The sequence below is a fragment of the Chiloscyllium plagiosum genome, chromosome 39 (assembly GCF_004010195.1).
Source record: "Chiloscyllium plagiosum isolate BGI_BamShark_2017 chromosome 39, ASM401019v2, whole genome shotgun sequence".
NCBI classification, from domain to species: Eukaryota; Metazoa; Chordata; class Chondrichthyes; order Orectolobiformes; family Hemiscylliidae; genus Chiloscyllium; species Chiloscyllium plagiosum.
This window is the reverse complement of record NC_057748.1, coordinates 14,835,044-14,850,797: the sequence shown is the minus strand read 5'-3', so window position 1 is coordinate 14,850,797 and position 15,754 is coordinate 14,835,044. Positions and strand designations below refer to the sequence as shown.

Genomic DNA, 15,754 nt, shown 5'->3' with positions numbered 1-15,754 from the left:
AACTGATATACCTTCCATGGGTGACATGATTTGTTCAAACAGTCAATGATCTGTGGCACTCATGACCAGTTGTAACTTCAATTATTCTAATGTTCTAATATTGTAAGGTCTAATGTAAATCCCCACTCTCTGTAAATTCGATGTAACTTGATCAAAGCTCGAAGATCATTAGGCAGGGATTCTATTCCACTGGCATCAGGTCTTTACAAATTTAGAGTCATAGAGATGTACAGCATGGAAACAGACCATTCGGTCCAACCCATCCATGCCGACCAGATATCCCAACCTGATCTAGTCTCACCTGCCAGCACCCGGCCCATATCCCTCCAAACCCTTCCTATTCATATACCCATCCAAATGCCTCTTAAATGTTGCAATTGTACCAGCCTCCACCACGTCCACTGGCAGCTCATTCCATACACGTAACACTCTCTGTGTGAAAAAGTTGCCCCTTAGGTCTCTTTTATAGCTTTCCCCTCCCATCCTAAACCTATGCCCTCTAGTTCTGGACTCCCCGACCCCAGGGAAAAGACTTTGCCTACTTACCCTATCCATGCCCCTCATAATTTTGTAAACCTCTATAAGGTCACCCCTCAGCCTCTGACGCTCCAGGGAAAACAGCCCCAGGCTGTTCAGCCTCTCCCGATAGCTCAAATCCTCCAATCCTGGCAACATCCTTGTAAATCCTTTCTGAACCCTTTCAGTTTTCACAACATCTTTCCGATAGGAAGGAGACCACAATTGCATGCAATATTCCAACAGTGGCCTAACCAATGTCCTGTACAGCCGCAACATGACCTCCCAACTCCTGTACTCAATCCTCTGACCAATAAGGGAAAGCATACCAAACGCCTTCTTCACTATCCTATCTACCTGCGACTCCACTTTCAAGGAGCTATGAACCTGCACTTCAAGGTCTCTTTGTTCAGCAACACTCCCTAGGACCTTACCATTAAGTGTATAAGTCCTGCTAAGATTTGCTTTCCCAAAATGCAGCACCTCGCATTTATCTGAATTAAAATCGATCTGCCACTTCTCAGCTCATTATCCCATACTCTCCTATCATCACCAAGCCAGGCTCCAACACTGGTATCAGCCCAACAAAGTGGAAAACCAGGATATATCCAACTTGATCAATCATCATCCCATGACACTACTCTCAATTATCAGTAAAGAGATGGAAGATGACAGCAACAGTGCTATCACACAGAACCTGCTCAGCAATAACCTGTTAGCTGATGTTTAGTGTGGGTTCTGACAGATCCACTCACCTCCTAACTTCATAACAGCTTTGTTTCATACATGGATAAAAAAGCTGAATTCCAGAGCTGAGAAGAGAGTGACAGCCCTTAACAGTATTTGACCAAGCATGGTATCAAGGACCCCTAGCAAAACTGGAGTCAATTGGAATGAGGACAACTCTGCACTGGTTAGATTCATCCAAGGAAGATGGTTGCAGTTATTGAAAGTCAGTCATCTCAGCTTGGGACATCTCTGCAGGAGTTCCTTACAATAGTGTCCTAGATCAAACCATCTTTAGCTGCTTTATCAATGGCCTTCTCTCCATCATAAGGTCAGACATGGGATGTTCACTAATGCCTGCACAAAGTTCAGCAGTATCACAACTCCTCACACTGCAGCAGTCCATAGCAAGAGCTGGACAATTTCTGGACTTGGGCTGACAATTAGCAAGTAATATTCATACCAGACAAATGCCAGGCAGTGATCATCTCCAAAAAGAGAGAATCCAACCATTGCCCCTTGACTTTCAATGGCATTACCCTTGCTGAATCCCAACTTCCTGGGGCTACTAATGACTAGAAACTGAACTGGACAAGCCAAATATATATCATGGCTGCAAGAGCAGATCAGAAGCTAGGAATATGATAGCGAGGAACCCACCACCTGACTCCTCAAAACCTAGCTACCATCTATAAGGAACAAGTCAGGAGTGTGACGGACTACTCCCCACTTGCCTAGATGAATGCAGTCCAACAACATTTATGATGCTTGTCTACATCTCGGACCAAGCAGCCCAATTGATGGGCACATTTTCCCATTCCCTACACCAATGACACCCAGTGAGTGCTGTGTACCATCTACAAGCTGCACTGAAAAATTACCAAAGCTCCTTAAACAGCATCTTCCAAATCCATTACCGCCACCATCTGTAAGGGCAATGGCAGCAGATACATGAAACACCATCCTCTGCAGGTTCCACTTCAAGCTACTAATCATCCTGACTTGGAAATATATTGCCATTCCTTCAATGTAACTGGGTCAAAGTCTCTTACTAATAGTATTGTGTGGGTCCTGACACCAATGGACTATAGTGGTTCAAGAAGTCAGCTCACCACTACTTCTTGAGGGCAGTTAGGGATGGGAAATAAATGCTGGCAGAGCCAGCGGTGCCCATTTCCACTGAAGTAATTTTTAAAAACTCTCCAGTGCAATCACACCTTTCCTGCAATGTAGTGACAAGAAATGTGTGCGGTGTTCCAGCTGTGGCCTAACAAATGTTTTATCCAGTCCCTACATTATCTCTCAGCTTTGAGAATCTGTGCCTTGTTAAATAAAAGGAACCATCCCCACATGGCCGAGGAGTGGCAAATGAAGTTTAATGTAGATAAATGTGAGCTGCTGCATTTTGGAAAGGCAAATCAGGGTATGACTTATACACTTAATGGCAAGGTCCTGGGGAGTGTTGTTGAACAAAGAGACCTTGGAGTGCTGGTTCATAGTTCCTTGAAAGTAGTCACAGTTAGACATGCTAGTGAAGAAGGCATTTGGTATACTTTCCTTTATTAGTCAGTGCATTGGGTGCAGGGGTTGGGGGTTCATGTTGCAGCTGTACAGGATATTAGTCAGGATACTTTTGGAAAACTGAATTCAATCTGGTCTCCCTGATAAATGAAGGATGTTGTGAAACTTGAAAGGATTCAGAAAAGATTTACAAGGGTTGGAGGTATCATAGAATCCCTACAGTGTAGAAACAGGCCCTTCGGCCCAACAAGTCCACACTGGCCCTCCAAAGAGTAACCCAGCCAGACCCATTCCCCTACCCTATTAAGCTATATTTACCAGTGACTAATGCACTTAACCTACGCATCCCTGAACACTATGGGCAATTTAGTATGGACAATTCACCTAACCTGCACATCTTTGGATTGTGGGAGGAAACCCACGCAGACACAGGGAGAATGTGCAAACTCCAGACAGACAGTTGCCAGAGGCTAGGATCGAACCTAGGTCCCTGGCGCTGTGAGGCACCAGTGCTAACCACTGTGCCTCCCCATAAGGAGACACTGAATAGGCTGGGGCTATTTTCTGTAAGCATTCGAGGCCAAGGGATAACCTTATGCTGTAAAACTTGAAAGGGTTCAGAAAAGATTTACCAGAATGTTGCCAGCATTGGAAGCTTTGAGCTATAGGGAGAGGCTGAATAGGCTGGGGCTGTTTTCCCTGAAGTCTCGGAGGCTGAGGGGTGACCTTATTGAGGTGTATAAATTCACAAGGGTATGGATAGGATAAATAGACAAAGTCTTTTCTCTGGGGTAGTGGAGTCCAGAATTAGAGGGCATAGGTTTATGGTGAGAAGAGAAAGATTTAAAACAGATCTAAGGGGCAACTTTTTCATGCAGAGGGTGGTGCGAGTATGGATTGAGCTGCCAGAGGAAATGGTGCAATTGCAGTATTTAAAAGGTATCTGGATGGGTATATGAAGAGCAAGGGTAGAGAGGGATATGGGCCAAATGCTGGCAAATGGGACTAGACTAATTTAGGATATCCAGACGGCATGGACACATTGGACTGAAGGCTCTGTTTCCATGCTGTACATTTCAATGACTCTATGTCTTTTTCACCACCTTCAGTGATCAGTGGTCATTAAGTCTAAGGCGTGATATGTTGCTCAGTACTAAATTTGTGAATCAGAAGATTTGGAAGTAATTTTTCTTAGCATTGTTTCTTGACTGGAGGATAAATGCCTGTGATAAAATCAAACTTTCTATAAATCAGTAAATTCTAATTAATGGCTGCATTAATTTAACTTTATCTGTGGTCAGTTACACATCTACATGATCCACAGCAACAAACAAATTTGCTCCTGTCAATCCTCTAGGATAGTCTGCCAGTGTCGCAAATGACAGCATGGCCCATTAAATCTGCCAGCTCTCTACCCTGCTTTTTTTTTCATTGAGGCACAGAGTTAGAAAGAAAAACTGTCATTTACATCCTGCCTTCCAGGATATCACTGTGCTGCTCAGTAACTAATTAAGTATTTCGAAATGTAGCCAATATTGTGACGTATAAAAGATCACAGCGGTAATATCCCTATCACTGGGTCAGGTACACGATGTTTAAGTCCCAGATTTCTCTGAGATGTTTCATAACATGTCCAATAGGTTTCTGAACGAAAAATATCTACCCCTAAGTGGGCTTTGCAGAATACATGCGGAGATGTTGTTTCCCTTGTGGGGCAGGCTTAACACCAAAGGGCATAATCTCAGAATGAGGGGTCACTTTTTTAAGGCAGACATGAGGAGGAATTTTTTCTTTCAGAGGATAGTGAATTTATGAAATTCTGTGCCACACATGACCGTTGAGGCTGGGTTGTGAAGCATATTCAAAGCTGAGATAAGTTTTTAATCAGTAAGGGAATCAAATGTTTGGGGGTAAAGGCGGAGCAAGTGGTATTGAGGATTATCAGATTTGCCATGATCTGAGTGAATATCGGAGCAACTATAGATACAGAATTAAAGCTTTAATCTCAACAAGCTTGATGAAGATTGTCCACCATTTTAATTATCCTTACAGCTAATTTTCTCCTACATCTTTATGATCTTATTTCACAATGGTAGTGTCCCTTCCTCTGAGCCAGAAGGTCTGTGTTCAAGTCCCACCTGCCCTGCAGGTGTGTTATTACAGGTCCAAATAGGTTGATTAAGACAGACCTCCCTTTAGCCAGACCACCCTGATCTTGGAAAGTAATCCCGCCTAGTTAGTTTTTGAATGGTAAAATGGAGTTTTGTATTGCAGTGATGGTGCCCCTACTTGGAAGGTGTGGGTTCAAGTCTCACCTTTCCCAGAGATGTGTCATCACAAGTTGGTTATAAATGAAATAGTGACGTGTTAGCTGGAAGATAAATAATGGCCAGGCCTCTGGGGAAAGGTGGGATAATGTATGCATACCTGAGAGGGCAGGCAGGGGCCTCAGATTAATAGTTCATCTGAAAGACAGCTTTTCCAACACAGCAACACTCTCTCAGTGGGTGTGCCAGCCACAAGTTGATGAATTACCTAGCTTGAAACAGTAACTCTGCTTTCTTCCCACAGATGTTGCCAGACCTGCTGAGTTTCGCCAGCAATTTCTGTTTTTGTTTCAGATCTCTGGCATCCACAGTTCTTTGTTTTATTTTAACCTACATCATATACATGTTCTGAATATTTATATGGCTATTTAAAGTTAGAATTTAAATGAAAGGGAAATTTTATATTGTACATATTACCATTGTGACTCATGTTTTGGATTTGGGCTTAAAGCACTAGGTGATTAAACCTAGATTTCTTTCTAATCCTCTTGATGCACTATTGTCGTCATTTAAGTCACACTAATAATTTTGTCTGCCACATACTAAGTAAATAACAGTGCAGAAGCCCAGATGCTGTTAATGGGAATATTTAACTGCACTTTAAATGGGGATTAATTATCAATAGAAAGGCTTCCATGGAAACGAAACGTGGACATGCTTCACTGAAAACATGCTGTTTGCCAAGTCACAGAAAAAGACAAGAGGTTTGGGTATCGATCCAGCAAATTGTCAGCACACACTCGCAAATGCCACATGTACAGAAATGCACCAGTGCGAGCATGTGAGGAATCATATTTACTCTTGCAACAACAAATTCAATGTTAAAAGGCAGATTTAACAACTGTGAGGTCTGCTGTCGATGTTTTGGTTGAAGTATTAAATTCAGGCTCCCGTTCACCTATTCTGGTTTGTCAGGTGAAAGCTAGGCAGGTTGATGTGGCATTATTAAAAGTACAGAAGGGCACACAGGATCTTCTTACGTCTAAATGGCAGTTTTCACTACAATTCCAGATTGAGAGTCAAATCAGCATGACATTACGTGAATTTTTTTTCCCCTGGAAGTGCAACTATAGATACAGAATTAAAGCTTTAATCTCAACAAGCTTGATGAAGATTGTCCACCATTTTAATTATCCTTACAGCTAATGTGCCTGACCTGATTTCCATCAATTAGTTAACAATATTGTAACTCTTTCCTTACAGCAATGAGTCCATGTTTTCATCATGGGTTCTAATTCTCTCAAAATCACGTCAGGGACAGTACATCAATAGATGGAATGGTCTGCTGCTATCTGGTCAAGATTCAACAAACCTCCTCTCACATTACTTTAAATGACTGCATCAGGATACCCCTCACTTCTTACCAAAAAACAGGAAGGCAGCAGAAGGATTTGAACACATGGATGAGAATTTTAAATTTGAAGTGTCAATAGACAGAGATTTAAAGTTTGGCAATGAAAGTACGAGTGAGTGGAACTCAGTGCAAGTTACAGTGCAGGATGCCTAGCTTTGGAAGAGTTGCATTTTATAGGTGGTAAGACACCGGTTTGAAAAACACAGCAGCCAGTTTGCAACCAGCATGATCCCACATAAAGCAATGTGATTGTTGTTTTGAAACTACAGCACTCAAATAGGTCCTGAGGCTTTTAAGCATGCAGGGTTTAAGCACAATGAGAGCTTCTTCCCACCACATACCATGCCCTTACAACATATTCTTGGGTTCTTTTCCACATTTTGTATTTACTTAGCTTCCTTATAAAGTAACTTACACTATTTGGATGGCATGGTGGCTCAATGGTTAACACTGCTGCCTCACAGCACCAGGGACCTGGGTTCAATTCCAGCCTCAGGCCACTGTCTGTATGGAGTTTGCCCATTCTCCCAGCGTCTGTGTGGGTTTCCTGCCACAATGAGGTGAATGGTCATGCTAAACTCCACATGGCATTTAGAGATGTGTCAGTTGGGGCACAAGTCAAGAGAAATGTAGAGCAAGGGGAATGGATTCAGGTGGGATACTGTTTAGAGGGCTGGTCTGGACCTATTAGGCCAAAAAGACCTGCTTCCACACTGTAGGGATTCTATATATCCAGCTCAACTAATGTGATAGTAAGGAGGACGGGGAGGCAGGTAGAATGGCCTACTTTGTTCTGACATCTTATAGTAGAAAGCTGAAAGAACTGCAGATGCAATACATCAGAAACAAAACAGAAATCTCTGGAAACGTTTAGTAGGTCTGGCAGCATCTCTGACGAGAAACTAGAGTTAACTTTTTGGGTCAGGTTACCTTTCCTTAGAACAGATGTAGAAGGCATCTAGATGGGTATGTGAACAGGAAGGGATATGGGCCATATGGGACTAGGTGAATTTAGGAAATCTGGTCAATGTGAAATAGCTGGACCAAAGGGTCTGACTCTATGCTGTATAACAGTATAACTCTAAGAGCCCTTGATCATCAGACTGACAGAGCCAAGTGGGTCAGAATCTAGTTTTCCCAGATATTATTACAAATGGTACAGAATTGAAGCCCATCATAACTGTACTAGCCCATAGAATTATCCAATTAGCTCCTCTTTAATTCTAAAAATTTGCCCTTTTAAAATCCTAATTGCTTTTCCTTCAGAGAGATCTCATCTATAGTTTGACTCAGTGATAGTTTATGGTACATCATACCTTTATAAGCAATAACACTCAACATAATCCACCCACGAGATATAGTTCCGGACGCGTCATTGGCAGGCGGGGTTCATCCCTCTGCCAATCAGCGTCATTCCATCACGTGAACGTGACGGGTGGACCAATCAGAAAGCGCCCCAGGAACAGCCGAGCGCGTGATCGAAAGTAGGACCCACCATGCCTCTCACAAACGGTTTCGGCTTTTCAAAAAAAAAGGACCCCAATAAATAAAAGTTACACCGAATGCCGACCGCTCGACGCCAGAAACAAAATCACTCCCAAAGGCGGTGATTTAAAGCGCGTTTTCGTTTGTCATCGCGCGCGTCTGTCAGTGGAAGGTGTGGTCTATTTTGTGATGACATCAAGTGAGCGGAAGGAGCGCAGACGTCAGGAGTGCGCGGTGAGGCCGAGGCTATTTAAAGGGCGGCTCCGCGCGATCCGGTTTATTCCAGCGCCTGCAGATGTTCGAGTTGTTGGTGTGTCATAGTCCGATCCGCCCAGGTCTCGACATGGCGGCTCAATAGACAGGCAGCAGCGGCAGCGACGCATCAGTGCAGAGCACTGGGCAACAAGGACACGCACCAGCTTCAAAAATGGCGTAAGTTTGCCTTCTTTCCCAAAAAAAAACCCAGAAAATCCCGCCTCTTAAATTCCCGGGGTACCCGCCTTTTTCCCCCGCTTCCTCGTGGCCCGAAGAGGCCTCTTGCCGGGTTCAGTTAAATGGGTTTCGCCTCATCTGTTGGTGATCAAACGCGCTGCAATCTATTCTGACCTTGTGTTGTTCTTTTACGTACATTAATGGAAAGGATCCATTATCCCTTTTAGAGGTCAACGGGTTTGTGCCTGGGAAATTATTCCTCAACTGTTCGTCCCCAGTTTTGAAATACTTCCTTTTTTGGAATTTGTGATGGTGGCTGGGTCTGGTGGAGGTTGTGTAATCAACAGATGAGGTCCTTTAATCTACGTAATAGTTGTCCCCCTCAGCACTCTACTACACTTCCTTTGATAAATGCTATGCCCTGTGGGGCTGGGGGTAAGTTAAATGTTTGCACGCCCCCCCAAGGTCTGGAGCCTGTGGGTTGTTTGTGACTGGGTGAAGATGGCGGCTCATCTTCTCATTAAAACGTGGCAGAGCTGTGTAAGGAGACACCCAGTGGCAGTTGTCCTTCCGCTATGCATTCCTGCTGGGTGTGGTTACAGGATCCTGGTTAACTCTTTAATGGAACATTGTGCTCCCTTGACAATTCTTCTCACCCAGGTTTTCAAATGATACACCAGCCCCTTTTCTGAGCTTGGTCTGTGTTTGAGATTCAGTAGTAATTAGTATTTCTAATTTCACAACTCTACCTTCTGGCAATTCCTCCATTGAGTGTCGACCATCCTGCTCTTTCCTGACCCCACAGAATATATTCTGTATAATCATTTGGGTGGTCTGAAATATAAAGCAAGTAAAAAGCTGCCAAGCCTTTCCTGAATCTGAAGGAACATTAGTATCACCATAGCTGATCTGACTGATGTGATTTCCCCCATGCTGTGTAATCCTTCTGGGAGGCCACAAATCTATTAAGAGTTTCATCAAATGTCGTCTAGTCTTGCTGTGTAAATGTGGAGTTTATACATTGCTTTATTTCACTGCTCTGTTTTCTTGAATGCTGCTATGCCATACTGAAATGAATGGTGCTGTGTTTTATTCCCAGGCTCCACAATGGGCTTCTCAGCTTTGCTGTAGTCGACAGCATAGAAACACTCGACTTGAAGACTTTGTTTTTCCTTGAAGAGTATCTCAGTTTAAAAATACACTCAGATGATTTCAGATTGGCCAGATTCTTTCTCTTCCCTGATGGAGGACTTCATGTTGTCCCCCAGTTCGCCGTTTCTGACGGCTGAAGGGGACCCGTGTCTCCTGCACACAGACCTGGAGGAGGCCGGGCCGGTGAAATCGTGCCTCAGACCACTCTTGTTTGGTGGCAATGAGGAAAGCGATGTGTCCTCCCTGATCCAATGTGTTGACACGTTACTGGACACGGACGATCCTGTGGGTAAGTTCAGAAATATCTTGTGATGTTTGAATAGCTGATTGTAGTGGGTGGTTGACTTGATTATGAATTTGTTCCCAAACCAGTGTAGGTAATGCCATTTAATTACAAACTAATGTTTTGTAACAACTATTGAAAGTTGGAAATAACCTTATTGTGAGCATCTGTAAGGCTATGGCTAAAATGTCCACATTTAACCTCCCCCCATGATGTGCTGTTTCGGTGCCTAATGAGCAAGACAAACTGTTACAGCTTATGATTTGATGTGGAGTATTGCTTAAGTAATTTCCTGTTGTGTTCAGTTTGTTGAGACTGGGCCCTGTGGTGTTTGCCATTCTGTTTTCTAATGGATTTCTAAGTGAATGATCTTGACTTAATCTCTTCTCCCTGGTTTTACAGAGGATGCATTCACCGGCTTCGACTGGATGGAGAAGACTGATCTCTTTGACAACTTGATTATGGGTGAAAATGGCTCTCCCTCCTCAGAGGAGCTGTTGGCTGTATTGGACAGTTCCTGTGACCTGGAAGAATTGCCTTTTGATCCTTTGCCAGCTAAACTACAAGTAGCTGACCTTGGCTTGAGTTCTGACCTCGGGTCACTTCCAAATTCCCCCCCAGGGTCAGATCACCTGGCTCCTAATACCCCAACCGTTACCCCAGAATCTTTAATCTTGTCCCCTGATCATTTCTTAGACTTGCTGGAGAAGGAAACTAGAGTTTTAGATGGTGAGGAATTTACTCGGTCCTGGCCTCTGCAGGATTCCTGTGAAGAGGAGGATGAAGGGCCATTACTGGATTCTGACAGTGGAGTTGGGGCTAGTCCTCCACACTCTCCTGCTGAATCTTCTGACAGGAGTATATCAGAAGGGTCACCACAAAGTAGTGGCTTGTCATCAGATGACTCGAGCCCTATAAGGCCAAAACCATATGATCGTCCTAGTGTAGAAAATACAGACAGTTCATCAAAAGTAAAAGTCAGCAGTGTGGAGTCAAGAGGTCTGGAGAAAAAGTTGAAGAAGATGGAGCAGAATAAAAGTGCAGCGACACGGTATAGACAAAAGAAGAGAGCAGAGCATGGTGCTATACTTGCAGAGTGCACCTTACTGGAAGAGAAAAATAAAAACTTGCAAGAGAAAGCTGGCTCCTTAGTGAAAGAAATTCAGTATTTAAAAGACTTGATAGAAGAAGTTAGGAAGGCTAAAAGTAGACGAAGTGCAAAAGACTTGTAATATAGCATTGGCTATTGTAGTTTTTGTACATAAATGTTGTGATTTTTAATAAAACAATTAAATAAGTTGTCTTTGTACTTGTCTTATCTTCCCAGGCACTGCACTTAGCTGCATTTTTTGTGGAAACTGCACATTGGGAATTTAGCTTCTCGTTGGAGAAAGTGATCTACAATTTTCTGGATTCATTTTAATTTCATGCTCTCATTGCCCAATTAAAAAATGTACCAAGTAAAACAATTGGTTTTACAAACCTGGTAGACAGGATTAATTTTAATTGGTTGGAACATACCTTATGGGGCACTCTGACAAACACTGGAAATTTAAGAAATTGCCACTGATTAGGGTGATGGATGAGTAATCAAAAGTGCTGTATTGGTGGGTTCCCAAGTGTGGGTGTAACCACAAAAGGATGATTAAGCACATTGGCTTGCTGCTAGGACCGGTTAGCTACAGGAAACACACTTTGTACAGCAAAATGTTGGTTCTAAATTTGGGTCCTAATTGTTATACAGTTTCTATATAAACTACTACTTTTTGTTGGGAAACATTAGCCCTTACAGTATACGTGTGCAAGTTATCAGAAGATAACTTGCACACTTGTGGTTGGCACAATGGTTAGCACTGCTGCCTCAGTGCCAGAGACCTGGGTTCAATTCCCACATCAGGCAACTGTCTGTGTGGCGTTTGCACATTCTACCTGTGTCTGCGTGGGTTTCCTCCGGGTGCTCAAGTTTCCTCCCACAGTCCAAAAATGTGCAGGTTAGGTGAGTTGGCCATGCTAAATTGCCCATAGTGTTAGGTGACGGGGTAAATGTAGGGGAATGGGTCTGGGTGGGTTGCGCTTTGAGGGTTTGTTGGCCAAACAGCCTGTTTCCACAATGTAAGTAAGCTTGGAAAAAAAATAAACCAATGAAGAGGCAAACATGCAGGGTGGTTAAATGCTGCTTACAATTGAAATTCTGTTCACAATGTGCAAAGCATGTTTCCATTTCAGATCATTGGTTCACTTCAAAGGTGAATCCCATTATGTTAATGTTGGAGAGCCAAGTTTGGAAACCAGTTGTTTTGACAAGGTGGGGCAAAGGAGACCTCGAAAGTAGATGTTTTGCATTCAATGGGTTAATTGTGAAAGTTTAGATAAATGTATGAAGGGGAGAAAATTGTAAATGAGGCATCGCTGTGGGAGAGTAAGAATAAAGAGAACAAATATGATCAGGCACTGAAGTGCTATTTAATATTCACTTTTAGAGGCTTTAAGGTGACCATACTGGAAATTAGAATTTTGATCCTTGTTGGAACATTGCAGCAGACCCAGGGAAGCAGTGTTAACAACAGAAAGATGTTTTATGATATGGCAAGTACCTGGAAGATCAGGGTCATTGCACTGAATAGAGTGGAGGTGACCTGCAATTTATTTGTTTTTATCTCACCAATATAAGCAAGATCAAATTGTGCACAGCCAATATCGCAGTTTTTAATCAAACAAATGTTTTTTGCTGAACTTTCAAATGTTGATTGACATAGATTGTTGCTGGAAAAGTGCAGCAGGTCAGGCAGCATCCAAGGAACAGGAGGATAGATTGTTCTCAAGTACAGTAACAACTGACAAAGGGGATGCTTTCAGAACTGAGATAACAAGAATTTAGAGGGACTATGTTCCTGGTGCTGTTGAAGCCTCTTCTGGAGTACTATGTGTAGTTCTGGTCAACCTGCTATAGGAAAACTTATTAAATTGTAGATGGTTCAGAAAAAAATGACCAGGATGTTGCTGGGAATGGAGGGATGAGTTATAAGGAGAGGCTGGGGCTTTTTTCACTGGAGCACAGGAGGTTGTGAGAGGTGACCGTGTAGAGGTTTGTAAAACCATGAGGGCATAGATAAAATGTAAAAAGTCTTTTTCTTTGGATGAAGGAGTTCAAAACTAGGAGCTATATTTTTAAGGTGAGAATGAAAGATTTTAAGAGCTGTTTGGATAAGTACATGAATAGAAAAGGTATGGAGGGATATGCGCCAAACACAGGCAAGTAGGACTAGTTTGGTTTGGGAACATGGTTGGCATGAAACAATTGGACTGAAAAGTCTGTTTCCATGCTGTATGATTCTATGACTCCATAACAAAGACAACAGGATTCTCCAATGTTCTCTTCCAAGACAGTATCCTGACTAATTCCAAATCTTGGAACTCCACATTTAACAGCTCGATGTGCAGCCTGAGGTGAGCAATATATAAAGGAGCCTTGACATTGATGCCTGCACATGCAAGAATGAATAGAAGAAATAGCTCTTAAATTGGGAGCCAGCGTAATAGTGGAGTTAACAAGCAAGGGGCGATTTGCCATGAGAACTGTTGTGGAAATACTCGGTAGTTTGGGAAGGATCATAATAGTCTCAAAGTTTAGCTCAATTTCTCTTGCTGCAGATGCTGCCACAGCTGTTGAGTATTTTTTGCATTTTCTGTTTTTATTTCAACATTTTAGCATCAGCAACACCCTCTTATTTTAAGACAAGTGAATCGCTAGAAGACTTTAAGGGCAGTTGGGGAAATTGGGAGGGCAAAAAGGGGGCATGAGATAGCTTTGGCAAAGAGATTTAAAGAGAATCCAAAGAGATTTTATACAGTTAATGGTAGGGCCCTGGGGAGTGTTGCCAAGTAAAGAGACCTAGGCGTACAGGTGCGTAGTTCCTTGAACGTTGAGTCGCAAGTAGACAGGGTGGTGAATAAGGCATTTAGCACACTTGCTCTCATTGAGTAGGGGATGTTATGACTCAGGTGTACAGGACATTGGTGAAGGATTGGTGATTACAAAGATGTTGAGAGGTTTGAGTTATAGGGAGAGGCTGAAAGGGCTGGGGCTTCTTTCCTGCAGCGTTGGAGACTGAAGGGTGACTTTACAGAGTTTTATAAAATTGTGAGGGCACTAATATAATGTATAGTCAAGGTTTTTGTTCTGGGTTGCGGGCATAGCTTTAAGGTGAGAAGGGAAAGATTTAAAAAAGATCTCAGGGATAACGTTTTCACACACAGAGTGGTACGCTTTTGGAATAAGCTGCCAGAGGAAGTGGTGGAGACTGGTACAATTATGACATTTAAAAGGTGTCTGGATGGGTATTTGAATAGGGAGGGTTTAGAGGGATATGGACCAAATGGTGGCAAATGAGACTAAGTCAAATTGGGATGCCTGGTAGGTGTAAGGGGTTTAACACCATCTGTAATTGGTCTGCCCATCTGACCAACCCATCAATATCTTCCTGTAATCTGCAACCATCTTCTTCCTATTAACCACTTTACCAATTTTGGAGTCATCTGCATATAACAAACAGTAAAGCTCCCAGTAATGATCCTTGTGGTACAACGCTGGACACTGATCTCCAGTCATTCAAATAACCTTCTACTACTCCCCTTTATATCCTATTACTAAGCCAGTTTCTGAATTCATCTTGGTAATTTTCCCTCAATTCCACGTTTTTTAACATTCTCAATCAGTCTGCCTTGTGGGACCTTATCAAAAGCTTTGCTGAAATCCATATAAACTATATCAACTGAACTTCACTCATCCACATACTTTATCACACTTTCAAAAAATTTGAACAAATTTGTTAGCATGACCTCCCTCTGACAAAGCCATGCTGACTATCCCTAATTAACCATTGCTTTCCAAGTGGGTATTAATTCACATCTTCAGAATTTGCTCCAGTAGTTTCCTGTCGTGAGACTCATCAGTCTGTAATTTCCTGGTTCATCTCTACCACCCCTCTTAAAAATGTTGAACCACACTAGCTGCACTCCAGTCCTTTGACACTTCGCCTGTGGCCAGAGAGGAATTAAATATTTGTGTCCGAGCTCCTGCAATTTCCAGCCTCATGTCCCACAGCAGCCTGGGATGCAATTCATCTGGGCCAGGGGATTTGTCTGTTTTTAAGTCTAGCAGAGCCCCAATATCTCTCCATTTCCTATGTCAAACTGTGCAAGTTCCTCAGCATCCATTGCTGTTTTATGAATGGAATTCCAAATATCTATCACTCTTTCTGTGTAGAAGTGCTTCCTAATATCTCTCCTGGACAGTCTGGCCCTAATTTCTAGACCAATCCCAATCTCCCAATCTAGAATCTCCCAATCCCTCTACACGTCCATCCACCATGGCAATCCCTCTACACCTCCATCCGCCATGCCAATCCCTCTACACCTCCATCTGCCATGACCAGGGCCTCCAAGTCCTCTGTTCTTTCCTCTCCAGACGTCCCCAACAGTACCCTTCCACCGACACTCATTCGTTTCGCCGAACTGGTCCTCACCCTTAACAATTTCTCCTTCGAATCCTCCCACTTCCTCCAGACCAAAGGGATAGCCATGGGCACACGTATGGGCCCCAGCTATGCCTGTCTCTTTGGGTACGTAGAACAGTTGATTTTCCGCAATTACACCGGCACCACTCCCCACCTCTTCTTCCGCTACATTGATGACTGCATTGGCGCCACCTCGTGCTCCCGCGAGGAGGTTGAACAATTCATCAACTTCACCAACACATTCCACCCTGACCTTAAATTTACCTGGACCATCTCTGACACCTCCCTCCCCTTCCTGGACCTCTCCATCTCCATTAATGACGACCGACTTGACACTGACATTTTTTACAAACCCACCGACTCCCACAACTACCTGGATTACACCTCTTCCCACCCTACCTCCTGCAAAAATGCCATCCCCTATTCCCAATTCCTCCGCCTC

General features: G+C 43.2%; 1 protein-coding gene across 1 annotated transcript; it reads left to right on the top strand.

Moving 5' to 3' along the window:
- Nucleotides 1–8,198: 8,198 nt before the first annotated feature.
- Nucleotides 8,199–11,095, top strand: atf4a (activating transcription factor 4a). Its single transcript, XM_043679816.1, has 3 exons — nt 8,199–8,361; nt 9,461–9,802; nt 10,199–11,095. Exons 2-3 carry the CDS (start codon nt 9,568–9,570, stop codon nt 11,026–11,028), a joined length of 1,065 nt encoding a protein of 354 aa, XP_043535751.1. The 5' UTR covers nt 8,199–8,361; nt 9,461–9,567; the 3' UTR covers nt 11,029–11,095.
- The last annotated feature ends 4,659 nt before the right edge of the window (nt 11,096–15,754 follow it).

Bases quoted from the DNA above. Each gene is read 5' to 3' on its own strand.
- atf4a (XM_043679816.1), top strand. From the start codon at position 9,568: ATGATTTCAGATTGGCCAGATTCTTTCTCTTCCCTGATGGAGGACTTC. The intron at 9,803-10,198 runs GTAAGTTCAGAA...CTGGTTTTACAG, and splicing joins GGACACGGACGATCCTGTGG to AGGATGCATTCACCGGCTTC.